The 16162-nt window shown below is 47.5% G+C and overlaps 1 protein-coding gene across 1 annotated transcript; it reads left to right on the top strand.

Annotated features, from left to right (window-relative positions):
- Window positions 1-10733: 10733 nt before the first annotated feature.
- Window positions 10734-15678, top strand: MYC (MYC proto-oncogene, bHLH transcription factor). The gene is made up of 3 exons (XM_012810707.2): window positions 10734-11300; window positions 12884-13649; window positions 14740-15678. The coding sequence occupies exons 2-3, from the start codon at window positions 12896-12898 to the stop codon at window positions 15300-15302; spliced, it is 1317 nt and encodes a 438-aa protein (XP_012666161.1). The 5' UTR covers window positions 10734-11300; window positions 12884-12895; the 3' UTR covers window positions 15303-15678.
- Window positions 15679-16162: the final 484 nt, after the last annotated feature.

Genomic DNA, 16162 nt, shown 5'->3' with positions numbered 1-16162 from the left:
GCCAACATCCAAGCTGGGCACCCCATGCCTCTCCACCCACCCAGTCAGCTTGGGAGGTGTCAGTATAATTACTTTAGGAGTTGAATGGTAAAGGGCCGAGGAATGGGAGGAAATTGGGCCTGCAATTATGCGCTAATGCCCCACCAGAGAAGCAGATGGCATTCCTTGCATAAATTATTATTTATCCTCGGAATTCCCCTTTGCCTATTACCAAATCAACCTTTTTAAAAAATTCTTTGTTGGGCCTGTGAAGTCCCCTGGCCAGTTTCCAACGTCTATTCCCTCCCCCACACGCCACCCTCCAGAGCTGGCGCAAGGGTGAGAATTCCAACATGGCCCACAGGCTGTAGGCAAGGATTTCCTGAGGCAGTGGCATCTCAAATACTCTTGGACCAAGGGTCCCAGAAGGGAGGCCACTTTACTTTGCAGAGTGGAGGCTGGGTGCAAGGGCCAAGTGATTATTCAAGCAGAAAGTGAGGAGCAGAGTCTCCCAGCTTTACCCCCGGTAAGACTGGCCACACACAGACACCAGCAGGGTGCCCACCAAGCCACAGGGCTGATGCTGCACTATGTATTGTTTCATGCAGCTCTCAAATAAGAATAGAGGTAAGCAATAGCATTCCAATTTTAAAAAATAAGAAAGACAGAAACTGGGGGATAAAGAATACTGCTAACCTAAGGATTACAAAACAACTATCATGTTTGAGGGGATGCGTTCTCATTTAATCTTCAGGACAACTCCAAAGGCTCGTTACACTTATGGACATTCTCTAAAGATGGGGAAACTTAGGCTTGGTTTAGTGAAATGGTTTCTCCAACATTCTACACCCAGTCAAGCTCCAAGCTAGAATGTGAACCCAGAATAAAGGGACTCACAGTGCCACCACGGCTGAGCAGAATGCCCTCTGTTCTTTGTGCACTACCATCACCTTGGCCTCTGTTCTCATCCCATCACCAAAGCAAAAGTGCACTTCACGTGCATAATTATTGCTAACCTGCCTTACAAAATTTCCCAGGGGAGAGAAAGAGAGAAAACGTGTGCTTCAGTGAGCTCTTGGAGAACAAGGGCGTGTCCATTTATCTGCATCCATTTCCTTGACACCCGTGGTATCGCTTACCCCTTGGCATTATGCACCAGGAAAGGGGTCAAACCAAGAAGGAGCATTTTTTATTTTGGGTCTTTCTACATCTCTTTGAGGAAACTTGCCCTCAACATCATCAGCAGCAGAGAAACCACAAGCACCTGACACTAGGCTTTACTGATGACTGTGGCAGGGCAGATCTATGGAACGAAAAGCATTCAGGTACCCGAGCCCATGTCTATCTCCCACTGTGTGGGTCTGAGCAAGTCCCTACAACTCCTCAATTTTTCCTATCCATAAAATGGAACATTAATCTATACTTCCTAAGATATTTACGGAGATTTAAGGAGAGAGTGGAGCTTTCTAGCTTTTTAACTCACAGGGATGCATTTCACATAATGTCCAAATTCATGCACAGAGAGGGCTCATGAAAGGACACTTCCCATGCAATAAACTTTGTGAAATTATAGTTTGTAAAATATCCATTTTGTGAAAACGCTGATCAGAATCGACTTAAGTGGTTTCATGACCCACTAACAGGTCATCTCTCTCCTTTGAACACTCTGACCGTAGGAGCTCCTCCCAAGTCCAGTTCCTGTCACCATATCCCCATTTTTTTCCCTTTAGGCTTCACTAAAGGTAGGGTTTGCCCCAGTTGGGATTATACCGTTGTGAGGAAAGTGACCTGCAGGGGGCGCTGTTTCACACTGTTGAAGTGTGGTTTGGCTTTTATTTGGTTGTATTTGTTTTTAGGCTGATTCTGCAGGTCTGGACTGGCTACCTTCTTCATCTCCCTTGCCCCATACATCTCAGGGCCTAGTCTGTCATCAGGGATGTGTGAACAATGACCCACCTGTCAGTGGAAATTACCAATACTAGGAGGAGTTCCAATAGCATCCCTCTCTCTTTTGATCAAAACTGGACTGGGCCAGGTGTGCCTTCACTTGGGAAGTTCCCTCCATTTTCATTCCTTTGTGAAAGATTTCTTCTTGAGTGCCTACTGCACGCCAGGCACTGTGCCAGGCTCTAGAGACCACATATTCTGTGACTGTCACCTTGAGGCTGGACAACATAAAGACTTTCTTGGCAGATAAGAATGTGAATAAGTAAATAATAATAATAATAATATTTTAGAAAGAATGTGAATAAGACACAATTCAACTGACCCCAGAAGCTTCTGTTCAAAAAATATGATGTTAAAATAAATGCATAAAACAGATAAACTGTTATATTCCTAACACAAAAGAATAGGGGAGTGATGAAAAAAAAATTCTCAAGGGAGGGAAAAGAATCAAGAAAGTTCCAGAAGAAGAACACTTGTACTGGATGCCTAAGGCCTACAGGCAGAGCCTGAGGGCCAAATCTGTCCCCCAGACATACTCTGCTTTACCATTTAATTTTTTAAATCAGTTCCCTACATTTAAAAATCTGGATTTCCACCTTCCCTAAAATATTGGAAGCACTGCTAACAATGGGTCCATAATGCAGGGCAATGATCAGCAGATAGGGAAGTGCAGCTACCAGCTTTGCCCACATGACAAATGTTCTCCAGCTTGCCATAGTCTCCACCACTCCCTATTGTATTCCCTGCCCAGCCTCTGTAAGCATCTACTTTTGCAACCCTTCCTTGGTCTAAAGTGCATTAGGGTAAAGTGTGCATTAGGAGCCAGAAAGAGTTTCTTTGAAGGAAAAGAGTATTTTCAGTATCCAGACCAGCTCACCAGAGTAAGAAAACAGATCAAGACTCCAGTAGAGGGCTTCTGTAGCCAGGAATCAAGATGTCACCTGTGCTTTGGCCTTCCATGACCATACCCTGGGGATCAGCCGCTGAACAGCTTTGAATTCAACAAAACAAGGGAAATACTGATACACAATCTCAATTCATGTGAAATAGAAACAATGCCTAATTTTGCCTTCGTGAGTTTCCAGAATTTTTTTTTTCCCCGAATGGAGTGATCTACAAAATGACAGACACTTGGAAAAATAATTCCTATAGGAACAGGAAGGGAGTGGATTAGGAATTAGTCACCAAAATTCATGTGATCTCTTTTGATTCTAGACCTCATTTGGTCAAGCTTCTATAAGTTGGCCATTTTTAATGCTTGATGAAGTGATGGAAGACATCAGTTTCATGGAGCTCATTATGGAACACCATAAAATACTAATATGTTTAACTTAATAGAGATCAATACATAATTTTCAGCTAAATCTGAGACCCATATAAATAATTACTAACATTTACTAAGTGTAGGCCAGGCACTGGACTCTGCGTTTTGTTTTGTTTTGTTTTTGAGATAGAGTCTCATTTCGTCACCCTTGGTGGAATGCCATGAAGTCGCACTCACAGCAACCTCAAACTCTTGGGCTCAAGCCATTCTTTTGCCTCAGCCTCCTAAGTAGCTGGGACTGCAGGCACTCCCCACAACATATAGCTAGTATTTTTTTTTTGCAGGTTTTTTTTTTTTTTTTTTTGGCCAGGGCTGGGTTTGAACCCACCACCTCTGGTATATGGGGCCAGCACCCTACTCCTTTGAGCCATAGGCGCCACCTACCTGGCTAGTTTTTGGTTGTAGTTGTCATTGTTTGGCAGGCCCAGGCTGGATTGAACTCCAGTCTATGTGGCTGGCACCCTAGCTGCTGAACTACAGGCAACAAGCCTAGGCTCTGTATTAAATGCATTGTTTCATTTAATTCTTATACCTTCAGTAAGATCAGTGCTATAATTGTGATGGACCCATTTTACAGATAAGAAAAGTAAGATGCAGAGAAGTCATGTGACATAACAGAGTTACCAAGTGGTCCTGACAGAACATGACCCCAAGCAAGCTGGTTCGGCAACCTCTATTCAGCCAAAGAGCAATGGAGAAAGTCTACCCATCAACTTAATTCCATTGCCCAATGGAGACATTCAAGCATTTATCTCTCTAAAAGGATTGATTGAGACTTTACTATGGGCCAGACTTGATTCCTGGGCTTGTAGCTTTTATAATCACATGGAGAAAAGAAAAGGAGAGCCCCTTCTCTGACAGCGAAAAGGCCATAGTTTGTTCATTGTAGCCAAGGATCCACCCCAAGCAGCAATATTTATGTTTCGGAAAAACTTAATCAGATGCTTTTCAGAACTTTTGCTGGCCCCATACTTCCCCACGATCACTTCCATAATGTGATCATGGATAAGGGAAGGTTCCACAGAGAAAATGGGGCTTTAGCTTGGTCTGGAAAGAAAGGTAGTTCTTAGATGAATCAAGAAGCAGCAAGCCTAGGAAACTGAGTGTGCCAAGGTGGGAACTTCGGTCACTCAGAGGGACTATAAATAGACCTGTTTGTCCGAAGTGCAGAGTTGGTAGGGAACAGGCTGAGAACTTAGAATTCCTGGCTTATGAGCTGGAGCCTTCTTTTTGGCCATTGGGGGCCAAATTTTAAATGATGAGGCAAATTAATCAGTGCACAAGGTTAAATGCAGTAGGAGAAATTGGGAGCTATTCAGAATCTACTACAAGATGATACTGGCAGCTACATGCAGTGTGTAAAAGAGGAAAGAGCGCTGTTAAGGGAAACAGGAGAGCAAGCTGAACGTGAGGGATAACCTCAGGAGAGCAGGGAGTTACTCCAGGGATTTTTCAGCACATCTGACGTTTTTTGGGCTCCACCACTTTCTATTGTAGGAGCAGTTCTGGGTATTGCAGGGCACTTGGCAGCAGCCCTGGCCTCTACCTACTACATGCCAGTAGAAAGTCCTACCCCTTTGTGACAACACAAAATGTCCCCAAACCTTGCCAAATATCCCCTGGGGGGGCAAAATTGCCTCTGGCTGAGACCCATCGATTTTTAAAAATCAAAAGAATGGTCATTTCCAGAAGTCTGATGAGGCACAAAGTCAAAAAGGAATGTGGGGACGAGGCTGTTGGCTTTGGTGACTGAAGGTCACTAGGTAATCTTCAAGAAAGGACTTTCTCCATAATAAAGTCCATTTAAAAAGAGTTATGGAGAAAATAGAAAGATTTAAAATGACAGCAACCAAGGGTGAGCTACTCTCAGAAAGTCTGGCTTCAAAAAGAAAGTCTGAAGCCACAGTTTGGGATGTCTGTAGGTTCACAAAAGGAATAGGCTCTTATTCCACTGGCTTCCAACTAAATATCGAAGATGAAAAATCAAAAGTTTCCCCCCACAAGTCTCCCGCGCAGTCCCCTATGCCTCCAACCCAGCAAGGGTCCATCATGGGGACAGATGTTGCCCAAAAGGACCATCGCAGAGACAGGCCAGTGAGCCAAAGTGTGGAAACTTTCGAGCGTGGCTTGGGTTTGGCACTTAAGGAACAATAAACCAAGTCTTTGAAGAGGTTCAACAAAGAAACCATTTGTCCACTCCAGCAGCGACAGAGTAAGGCAGGATGACAGTGAAGGACTACAAAATAAAAGGAGAAAGCCAACCTGGAGGTGCGACAAGTGTTTTCTATGCCCAGCCTGGGACTCTCCATCAGGACCGGTGGCCTAGAAGACAGCAGGTGAGCAAACAACCCAAGGGGCTCAATGCCACACACAGGAAATGGAGACTCTCAGGTTTTATGTTAAAAACACCTACTATTTTTTTCCTTTTCAGTTCCTTTAACTTATGCAGTATGCTAGAAGCTAGCAGGGAAAGGGACGTTCACCAAAAAGCATGCATTCTTTACAGTGCACAGAGATTTCCTTCACTGCCTTTTCTGTTACCATTCCTAGGAATTAATGATACAGAATTTTATTTTCTTGCCTCCTAAAGAGCGTTCCTGTGTTCCTCTCACTGGGCACATGGGTAGCATTAAAATGGTTGTGAGACCTTCTTTTCCTTTAACATTCCCTGGGTGGCTTGGTTTTCAATCTAATAATCCTTTTTTCAAGATGATCTTTCTGCTCAAGATATGTATTTGTCATTCTCTGCCCTTGCCTCACTCCTTAGCAGACCTCATGTGACTTGAAGGGACTTTGAAAATAACAGCCCAGCCATCCCGAGGGGCTTCCTGTCTCACCCCGAATTTGGAGCTAACTTTTGGATCACTGGCTCCACTTTCTTTCCATGTTAGTATAACTGCACTCATCAGAAGAGCATCAACCCAGCGGGAAACTTTTCCAGGGCAGGGAAACAGATTTTCAGGGAAGGTAGGGGAGGAAACTGGTGTCATTTCATACAAGTCACACATTTTGAATCTCCCCTTTAGCGTCTCTGGGAAGAAAAGAGACAATTTGGTCAAATTTCTCATTCTTTCTGCACCTTTCTCTTTTTTCCCTACATATTAAAGCAGCATAGTGAGATTATTCAATGGAGAAAATTAATGATTCTGATTTGTACCACACTATAGGAAACAACGTCTCCTCCAGCAACATCTTACTCTATTCTGGAGGCAATCCTGTCAGACTGTCTACCTGGAGTCCCAGTGCTACCCTCTGGGAGGCCTGCCTCCTCTTAGAAGTCCAGTCCAATCCCCCGCTAGCACTCCCTAAAACAAGGGAGCGATCCCAAAACAGTGGCCCTAGAGGGATAAACCAGGATAATCCTTCAGAAGACAGCTTCCTCCTCAGTCTTTCAAGAGGAAAATTTGGTGTTTCCAGATGACAGGTGTTCCCCAAAAATGTCTCTTTGAAAGATAAATTCCAATAGCCACCTCTGAGCGGTCGAGATGAAGAAACACATCTTTCCCATTCCTTTTCTTTTCTATTTTGCAATTTATTTTTACGATGAACATCATCACTTTGGTGATCACAACTGATAACCTTGGCTGTCATCTCTTTAGCCATTTCTCCATCCAGCAAGTTTCTATTCTTTCTATTCTAGGTCAAATATGCATTAAAAATTACAAACAAAAAGCATTGTCATCACTTTTAACATCACTGAGATCTGACTTTTTTTCTTTTTTTTCTTTTTCCGAAACAAGGTCTCAAACTGTAACCCTGTGTAGAGTGCCATGGCGACACCATAGCTCACAGCAATCTCTAACTCTTGGGCTCAAGAGATCCTCTTGCCTCAGTTTTTTTTTTTTTTTGTATGTTTAGTAGAGACAGGGTCTCACTCTGGCTCAGGCTAGTCTCAAACCAGTGAGCTCAAGCAATCCACCTGCCTTGGCCTCCCAGAGGGCTAGGATTACAGGCTGAGCCACCGAGCCTGGCCTTTTTTTTTTTTAAGGCAGAGTCTCTGTTGTATCAGGCTAGAGTGCCTCACTCATAGCAACCTCAAACCCCTGGGCTCAAGTAAACCTCCTGCCTCCCTGCCTCGACCTTCCAAGTACCTGGGACTATACAACACCCAGCTAATTTTTTCTGTATTAGTAGGGACCAGGTCTTGCTCTTGCTAAGATTGGTCTCAAATTCCTAAGCTCAAGAGATCCTCCAGCCTCAGCCTCCAAAGATTATTAGGATTACAGGTGTGAGGTGACTTTGTTTGCATGTATGTAGAATGGAAATGGTCCCCCCCCCCCTTGTTTGGAGCTATGAAACAACTCCAAGGTGTCAACTTGAAAGTAACACTCTAGGCTGGGCACAGTAGCTCATGTCTGTAATACCAGCACTCTGGGAGGCCGAGGTGGGTGGATTGCTTGAGCTTACAAGACCAGCCTGAGCAAAAGTAAGACCCCACCTCTACTACAAAGAAAAACTGAAGCAAGAGGATTGCTTGAGCCCAAGAGTTAGAGGTTGCTGTGAGCTATGATGCCACAGCACTCTACCCAGGGCAACAGCTTGAGACTCTATCTCAAAAAAAAAAAAAGAAAGAAAGAAAGAAAGAAAGAAAAGAAAGTAAGACTCCAGGTGATATCACCAGCATTGGGAGAGAGTGAGGTGGAGTCCTGACCCCACAGACACTATATCTGCCAGGAGTCATGAGCCTACACCAGGCTGGCATAATTTGGTAGTCAGGCCTGATGATTTCCTCTCATCTGCCATCTTCAGCAAATTTCTAGACTACCCTTTGAGGTCAAGCTAGACCTACTTTTGTTTTTTTAGTTTTAGTTGTGATGGGTTAAAGATTGTCCGTGTGGAGAGCACTTATTTAACCTCTATCAGTATAATACTAAAAATGACAGACTCCTGGGAAATCTCCCTAAGAAGGACCTTCCACTACCAAACTTCCTGAGGGATTCTAGATGATCAGATACCCTCAAAGATACTTTCCACAATAAAAACCTATTTGGAATCTTCACACCCACCAGATGCATGCCAGGTGAATTTCCTTCACAGTTACTTAACTTTCTCTGCAGCCTTTTTAGTATCAAACGTTCTATAAAATGGCTCTTGCGCTTCACATTTGTTTCCAATGGGATCTCCAATACTCTCCTCACTATCAAAACATACTCATCCGCCCAATATTAAACAAAACCCAAATGTACTCCACCTCCCGCCGTGCCTCCCCTTCCACGCAAACTCAGTGATTAAAAAGGTGGTTCAAAGATAAGTGGGCTACAGCTTGTTTTGCTGCTTTAGGGTTTTTGTTGGAAATTTTTTCGTGTAGGTACTTATGAAATTATTTCACGTTTCCCATAAACAGCACTGGTTCTCCAGAGGGTGATGTTGATTGTCAAGTAGTGATGGGTTAATCTTCACTATCTCTTCTGCGGTTGAATAAACACCTCTGAGCCACTTTTTCCTCCAGCAATTCCTCTTCCTTGGGTTCCTCTGCAGTCTGCCTGAAAGAATCAAAGGAGGTGGCTGTAAACTCGTCTCAAGGTGCCGAGGATCTTCCCCCGCTGGAAACCTTGCTCCGGAAGGCCCTGCCCCCACCGACCCCCGCCCTCGCGGGCCGCCGCGTCTCTACGGCCAGTAGAGGGCACACTTTACATTCGCAAACTCCAAGGCACCGGCGAAAGACGCTTTGCAGCAAAATCGAGCTGGGGGATTGGTCGCTCACTGCGTTTGCGGAGAAAGCACAGAAGTTGGAGTAATTTGTAATTCTTAAAGCTGAATCACTCAGTCAGTGCGTCTGATTTGGAAGAAGTTCATTTAACAATTGAACGCTGAGCTGCAACCCACTTCTCTTGAGCAGTGTTCACGCGGTATATGCTCCCTCTCTGCCAGGAGTATTTTCTCCTTCGTGGGGTAGAAGTGGAGGGTGGGAAAAGCGTACTTAAAATGCCTTTGGATGAGGGACTAAAGAAGGATGAGAAGACTGTTTGATAGCGTAGAATAAGACGTTATTACAATTATATATTAAATATTGATCCACTCCAGGAGCGAACAGATGATGTGTCGGGTTGGGCAACTAGCTAGGTCGAAGTGTAAATGAAATGTGAATGCATCTATGTGGATGATAGTTTACAAGATACTTTCTATGGTATTCGAGAAAAAATTTAGAGTCAGTGAACTAGGAAATTAATGCCTGAAATGCAGCCAATTTTTAATTAGCTCAAGATCCCCCCTCCAGAGGCACGGAACTAATACTCCTCTTCTCTCCTTTGATGGGAATCGATGCATTTTTGTGCTGGAGTGTGATTCCAACAACAAGAAAGGTAAAGGAGACCTGGAAAGAAATTAAACGTCCGGTTTCTCCTGGGAGGGAAGAGTTAACGGTTTTCTTTACAAGGGTCACTGCTAACTCCGTAGACCCGGTCCACAAGCTCATCCCCTCCCCCCATCTGAGAAGTCCAGTCCCCGAGTTCGGGTGCCCCCCTGGCCCGCCCATATTCTCCCGTCTAGCGCCTTTGATTTCCACCAAACTCAGGAAGCCAAGACTGGTGCAAGCCGGCGCCACAGGACGCAAAGAGCATTTGTCTCTTATGAAACCCGGCTGTGGAATTGGGAAGTCGGTGTGAGAGGCGCGGTGGTAGGACGGGTGCAGAGTGGCAGGGAACGGGTGACCGTGCTCCACCCCGCCTCCAGCTTGGGAACGCGCAAAACGATTTTAGGGATTGGCGCGTCCTGGAGAAACAGCCGCCTCCCGCTCGGGGCCCCGCGGAAGTCAGCGCAGGCAGGGTAAGGGGGGGCGGTATCTGCTTCTTAGGCAACAAATTGAGGGATTCATTCTGAGCGGGAAGTGCCCAATCCAGATAGCTGTACCTCCATAATGCATAATTCATTACCTCCTCCTCCCCAACACATTCAGTGGGAATCTATTCATTACGTGCCCTCCAAGTATACGTGGCAATGCGTTGTGAGTTGTTTGACTCGTCCTAGGCATCATTTGCTTCCCTATACCTCTATCATATATCCCGGTCCACACTGACACCCCACACGCTGAGCGCGAGCCTAGTAAGACCCTTCTTTTCCTCTTCTTCGTGGAACTCATTTTCAAAGCTCTGCCCTTTCCACAGCCTTGAGGAGGAACCCGGCCGCCTGGGACGTGTGTGTCCTGGTAGTGGGTCGCCGCCCTCCGCCTGCGATGATTTAAAAGCGCAGGGTGAGAATGCGGTTTGTCGAACAGAGTGCTGCGCCAAAAAAGAGAGAGAGAAGGTTTGAGTGAGAGCAAAAGAAAATGGTAGGCGCACGCAGTTAATTCATGCCGCTCTCGCACTGTTTACATCCGATAGCCGAAGCGCCAGGCTGCCGAGCTCAGTCTCCTCCTCTCCCAGCCCAAAAGAGCTCCCCCCGCCCCGGGTTCCCAAAGCCGAGGGCGGGAACAAGAACAAGAAACCCTCTCTAATCCCCGCCCACAAGCCTTTATAATAAGATGGTCTGCGGGGCTGAGGACCCCTTAGCTGTGCTGCTCTCGGCCGCCGCCACCCCGGGCAGCGGCCGCGTCTACTCGCCTCCTTTCTTGAGAAGGGTAGGGCTTTTCAGAGGCTTGGCGGGAAAAAGCACAGAGGGAGGGATCAGTCTGTTTGTATAAAAGCCGGTTCTTGGGGCTTTATCTGACTCGCTGTAGTAATTCCAGCTAGAGACAGAGGGAGCGAGCGGGCGGGCCAGCAAGGGTGGAAGAGCTCCGCAAGCAGAGCCGATCTCCGGGCGACCGGGAAGGGAGACCGGAGTGAAAGAGGGGCTTCGCCTCTGGCCCTGAAGCCCCCACTCCAGCCCTCCCGCTGACTCCGCACCAGCGGTCCGCAAACCCTCGCAGCATCCAAGAAACTTTGCCCATAGCAGCAGGCGGGCACTTTGCACTGGAACTTACAACACCCGAGCAAGAACGTGACTCTCCCGACCCGGGGAGACTATTTCGCCTATTTAGGGACACTTTTCCCCGCCGCTGCAGGACTCGCTCCTCTGAAAGTCGCTCCTTGCCGCTGTTCGGACTCTGGATTTCCATCGGGTAGTGGAAAACCCGGTAAGCACCGGGATCTATTTGTCTTTTAATATATTAATATAGTTTTTCCTAGCGTTTTAATACTAAAATGAGCCGAATGCCCAATCTCCCATTCCTGCGCTATTGACACTTTTCACAGAGTAGTTATAGGGTGGGGTGGGGTGGAGGTGATCCAGAACTGGATCAGGATAGAGTGACTTGTCAAGATGCGAGAGAAGACAGAAGAAAAACGGGGATGCGTTCTGAAAACTAGCCTGTCTAAATTGATGCCCCCGACCCCAGGCGGGTCGCACGTTCCAGCTATATTGCATTGATTGCAGTTTGGGTTGGAGACAGAGGATTGCTTCGCGGTGGGCAGAGGCCCTCTGCATCCTGATGTCCTAGAAATATGGATTACATATTGTGTGCGTGAGCCAGAGGGCTCCGCGGCAGCTGACTTTTCCCCGGTCTCCGGGAGGGCATTTAAATTTCGCCTTACCGCATTTCTGACAGCCGGAGAGACTGCGGCGAGTCCCGCCCGCTGATCCCCGCGGCGATTCTAACTCACCCTCGCTCCTTTTAAAAAGTTGGCATATGCCTTTTTTAAAGAATAGTAAAATTAAAAGCATTGGTCTCCAGAGGTGTTAGGACTTGATAATTGGGGAGGGCGCGGTGAGAGGAGCGGGGAAGCAGGGAATGTCCCTGATTCTCCTATAAGCGTCGACTTAAAAAACTGGAGCGAATCTCCACCCAGCCTGGTCTCCCGGCTGCCGCCGCCCTCGGGTGTCCCTGACCCTCCGAGATGCGGAGCGACAGCTAAGAGCGGAGCTCCGGTGGGTTGCAGAACAGCTGCTATCTCGGCGGGGTGGGGAAGACGCCCGGCTTGGGGCAAGGAATCGCAGCGGGATCTTTGGCGCAGTAGCGTCGCCGTATTGAGCTTGGAAGGGAGGCGCCCCTGCTATTATTTAGCACCCTCCTTTCATTTATGGGGGGGGCTGTTAAAGCTGGCGATAGAGCTTGCCACTCCAGACGGCGAGAGAAAAGAAAAACCGGCAAAGGAAGGAAGGGAGACGCGCTGGGGGTGAGGATGGAGGAAGCGGAGGGGAGAGGCTAGGGAGGGGCTGTGGTGCGGGCGGGGGTAGGACCGCGGCTAGAGCTCGAGTGGGAACCGGCTCAGCAGCGCCGAGGGGCCCCTGCGCGGGAGGGAGCCTAGCGCAGCAGCTAGTGCCGTGGCGCCTCTCCCCTTCTCCTTCAGGTGGCGCAAAACTTTGCGCCTTCAGTTTAGCAAATTGTATTCCGCACCGCGGCCTCTTAAGGATCCCAAGGCCAATTTCGATTCCTTGGCAGCTGCGGGGCTGACTCCTGAGGGGGAGGTGGGGAGGCGTAGGCTCGGCGGGCACTATGCAATGGTTCACCAAGTGGGTTTCTGAAACAGCAGAGGAATGTCCAAAGCGGGTGACAAGGCACCCTTTTTTGTCGCCCCGTTATCCGGCCCCTTTGGGGGATAGCTATGGAAGGGATGTGCTTAGAGACTGTGGAGCGCACTGGGCGCTGACTCCAGTTATGGCACCAAAGATACCCCCTTAACTCAAAGGTGTCCCCCCTATTGTGTGCCCCTCTGGCAGGCTGCCGCGACGATGCCCCTGAACGTAAGCTTCGCCAGCAGAAACTATGACCTGGACTACGACTCCGTGCAGCCGTATTTCTACTGCGATGAGGAAGAGAACTTCTACCAGCAACAGCGGCAGAGCGAGCTGCAGCCGCCGGCGCCCAGCGAGGATATCTGGAAAAAATTCGAGCTGCTGCCCACCCCGCCCCTGTCCCCAAGCCGCCGCTCCGGGCTCTGCTCGCCCTCCTACGTTACCGTCGCGTCCTTCTCCTCCAGGGGAGACGACGACGGCGGCGGTGGGAGCTTCTCCACCGCGGACCAGCTGGAGATGGTGACCGAGCTGCTGGGAGGAGACATGGTGAACCAGAGCTTCATCTGCGACCCAGACGATGAAACCTTCATCAAAAACATCATCATCCAGGACTGTATGTGGAGCGGCTTCTCGGCTGCCGCTCAGCTTGTCTCAGAGAAGCTGGCCTCCTACCAGGCTGCGCGCAAAGACAGCAGCAGCCCGAGCCCCGCCCGCGGGCATAGCGGCTGCTCCACCTCCAGCCTGTACCTCCAGGACATGAGCGCCGCAGCCTCGGAGTGCATCGACCCCTCGGTGGTCTTCCCCTACCCGCTCAACGACAGCAGCTCGCCCAAGCCCTGCGCCTCGCCTGACTCCACCACCTTCTCCTCGTCTTCGTCTCTGCTCTCCTCCACGGAGTCCTCTCCGCGGGCCAGCCCTGAGCCCCTGGTGCTCCACGAAGAGACACCACCCACCACCAGCAGCGACTCTGGTAAGTGGGGCTCCTCGAGGCCTATTCAAAAGGAGCAGCTCTGGGCCACTTCGGTGGACCCTGCCTTTCTCTTTTCCTTGTATTTGGAAGGAATACAAATTTGGCTCTGGGCCCTCGTCATCTCCGCAATCCCAGGTTTAGGGTTCCCTCCCATTCCTTCCCCTTAGACCGCCCTAGTTGCCAGCCCACCTCCTTCCCTCCCACCCCTCAGGAATTTCTTTTGGGTTTTTAAATCTTCTGGTTTATCTTGCAACTCAATCCACTCCCTCTTACCTCTCCTGAGCATTTTAATTGCCCTGGGGCGGGTGGGGGTGGGGGTGGGGTGGGAGGTAGGCTGTGAATGCGGATAAGAGATTGATCTCTGGGAGAGTGAATGAATTGCCTCCTTCGCCCCTGAACTTCTGAGAAGTGGGAATTTAATGAACTGAGCATCTGCGAAACCGAGGGGCTGTGGACAGGGGGACAGGGTTGCCTCTTGCCCAATGCAGGAGACAGTGAAAGTGTCCTGAGAGAGGATGGGCTGAGGAGTTAGGACCTTCTTCGCTTATTTTAAACAACTTAAGTTCAAATCTTTGCCAAAATTGGACTTATTTTTTCCTTCCCCCATCCTTTAGGACTTTTGGCAAAGCTGCAAAACCTTTTTATTCTATTGCATTCCCAGTAAAACGGGAAGTCACTAAAGTTATAACCAAGAGATTTACAGCTATCATTTGCAACACTTGAAAGGTTCTTGGTAAAGTCCCTTAAAAATAGGAGGTGTTTGGGAACGTGCTTTACTTTGGGTGTGCCCAGAGCCTCATTAAGTCTTAGGTAAGAATTGGCATCAGTGTCGTGCCCTGATAAATTGTAATTTTTTGTCTCTGCCCTAGCCATAGCTGTCATCCTATTCCCTTAACGAGACCACCTTCTTGGAGAGAAGAGTAAGGATGGTTGGCTAGATTTTGTCCTTTGGGGAACAATCTCATCCAGAGTCCTTCCTGACAGACCAACCAAACAATGTCTTATATTTGCACAGTGTTGAAGTAATTTGGTCATTGATTGTTTTAAAGAAATATTGCTAACTGGGTGGTTTCTATTTCCTTTCTTAAAGAGGAAGAACAGGAGGATGAGGAAGAAATCGATGTTGTTTCCGTGGAAAAGAGGCAGCCCCCTGCCAAAAGATCAGAATCAGGATCACCCTCTGCCAGAGGCCACAGCAGACCTCCTCACAGCCCACTGGTCCTCAAACGGTGCCATGTGTCCACCCATCAGCACAACTACGCAGCCCCCCCCTCCACTAGGAAGGACTATCCCGCTGCCAAGAGGGCCAAGTTGGACAGTGTCCGAGTCCTGAGACAAATCAGCAACAACCGGAAGTGCACCAGCCCCAGGTCCTCAGACACCGAGGAGAATGACAAGAGGCGGACACACAATGTCCTGGAGCGCCAGAGGAGGAATGAGCTGAAACGGAGCTTTTTTGCCCTGCGCGACCAGATCCCAGAGTTGGAAAACAATGAAAAGGCCCCCAAGGTAGTTATCCTTAAAAAAGCCACCACATATATCCTGTCCATCCAAGCAGAAGAGCAAAAGCTCATTTCAGAAAAGGACTTGTTGAGGAAGGGCCGAGAACAGTTGAAACACAAACTTGAACAGCTGCGGAACTCTTGTGCATAAGCTGACCTATTGGAGGAGGGAACTGGGATCTCATGAATTCTCACTTGGTTACTAAGGGAAAATAAGGAAAAAGGTTCTTTCCGACAGAACTGCAATGTATTACCTATGAACTTATTTCAAATGCATGATCAAATGCAACCTCACAACCTTGGCTGGGTCTTTAGGACTGAAAGGTTTAGCCATAATGTAAACTGCCTCAAATGGGTGTTCAGGCATAAAAGAACTCTTTTTATGCTTACCATCTTTTTTGTTTTTTTCTTTAACAGATTTGTATTTAAGAATTGTTTTTAAAGAGAATCTTGAGGTTTACTGAATTTTTCTGTGTAAATATGGCCATTAAATGTAAATAACTTTAATAAAACGTTTATAGCAGTTATACAAGATTTCAAACCATGTATGATAAACCATAATTTTTTTTTATTTAAGTACATTTTCATTTTTAAAATTGATTTTTTTCTATTGTTTTTAGAAAAAAATAAAATATTTGGCAGATATATAATGGCGCCAAAGCTTAAGTGTGTGTGAGGTTTCTTTTCCTCCTCTTCTCTTCATCATCCTACCCCATTTTCTTTTCATCAATGACAGATTAACAGAATTGGCTCTTAAGAGGATAAAGAGGGGAAAAGTTGTTTTAAAAAAAAAAAAAAGGCAAGAGTTTTTCTTTGTTGAAATGGGTCTGGGGGGCTTAAGGTCTTTAAATTCTCAGGGGTTATAAGATGCTTCCTGGAGATTGTGATAAGAGCTGACTTAAAAGAAGGAAAGGGCAGAAAACTGGTGAGAAGGTTAAAAGTAGGGAAAGGAGATGCCAGAGGTTAAAGATAACAGTTAAGTACACAAAGAAGGTAAGGACTGGGGGGGGG

Source organism: Otolemur garnettii, unplaced genomic scaffold, assembly GCF_000181295.1.
Source record: "Otolemur garnettii isolate 467f Iridium unplaced genomic scaffold, OtoGar3 scaffold00004, whole genome shotgun sequence".
Taxonomy (NCBI): Eukaryota; Metazoa; Chordata; class Mammalia; order Primates; family Galagidae; genus Otolemur; species Otolemur garnettii.
This window is presented reverse-complemented; position numbering and strand designations above follow the sequence as displayed.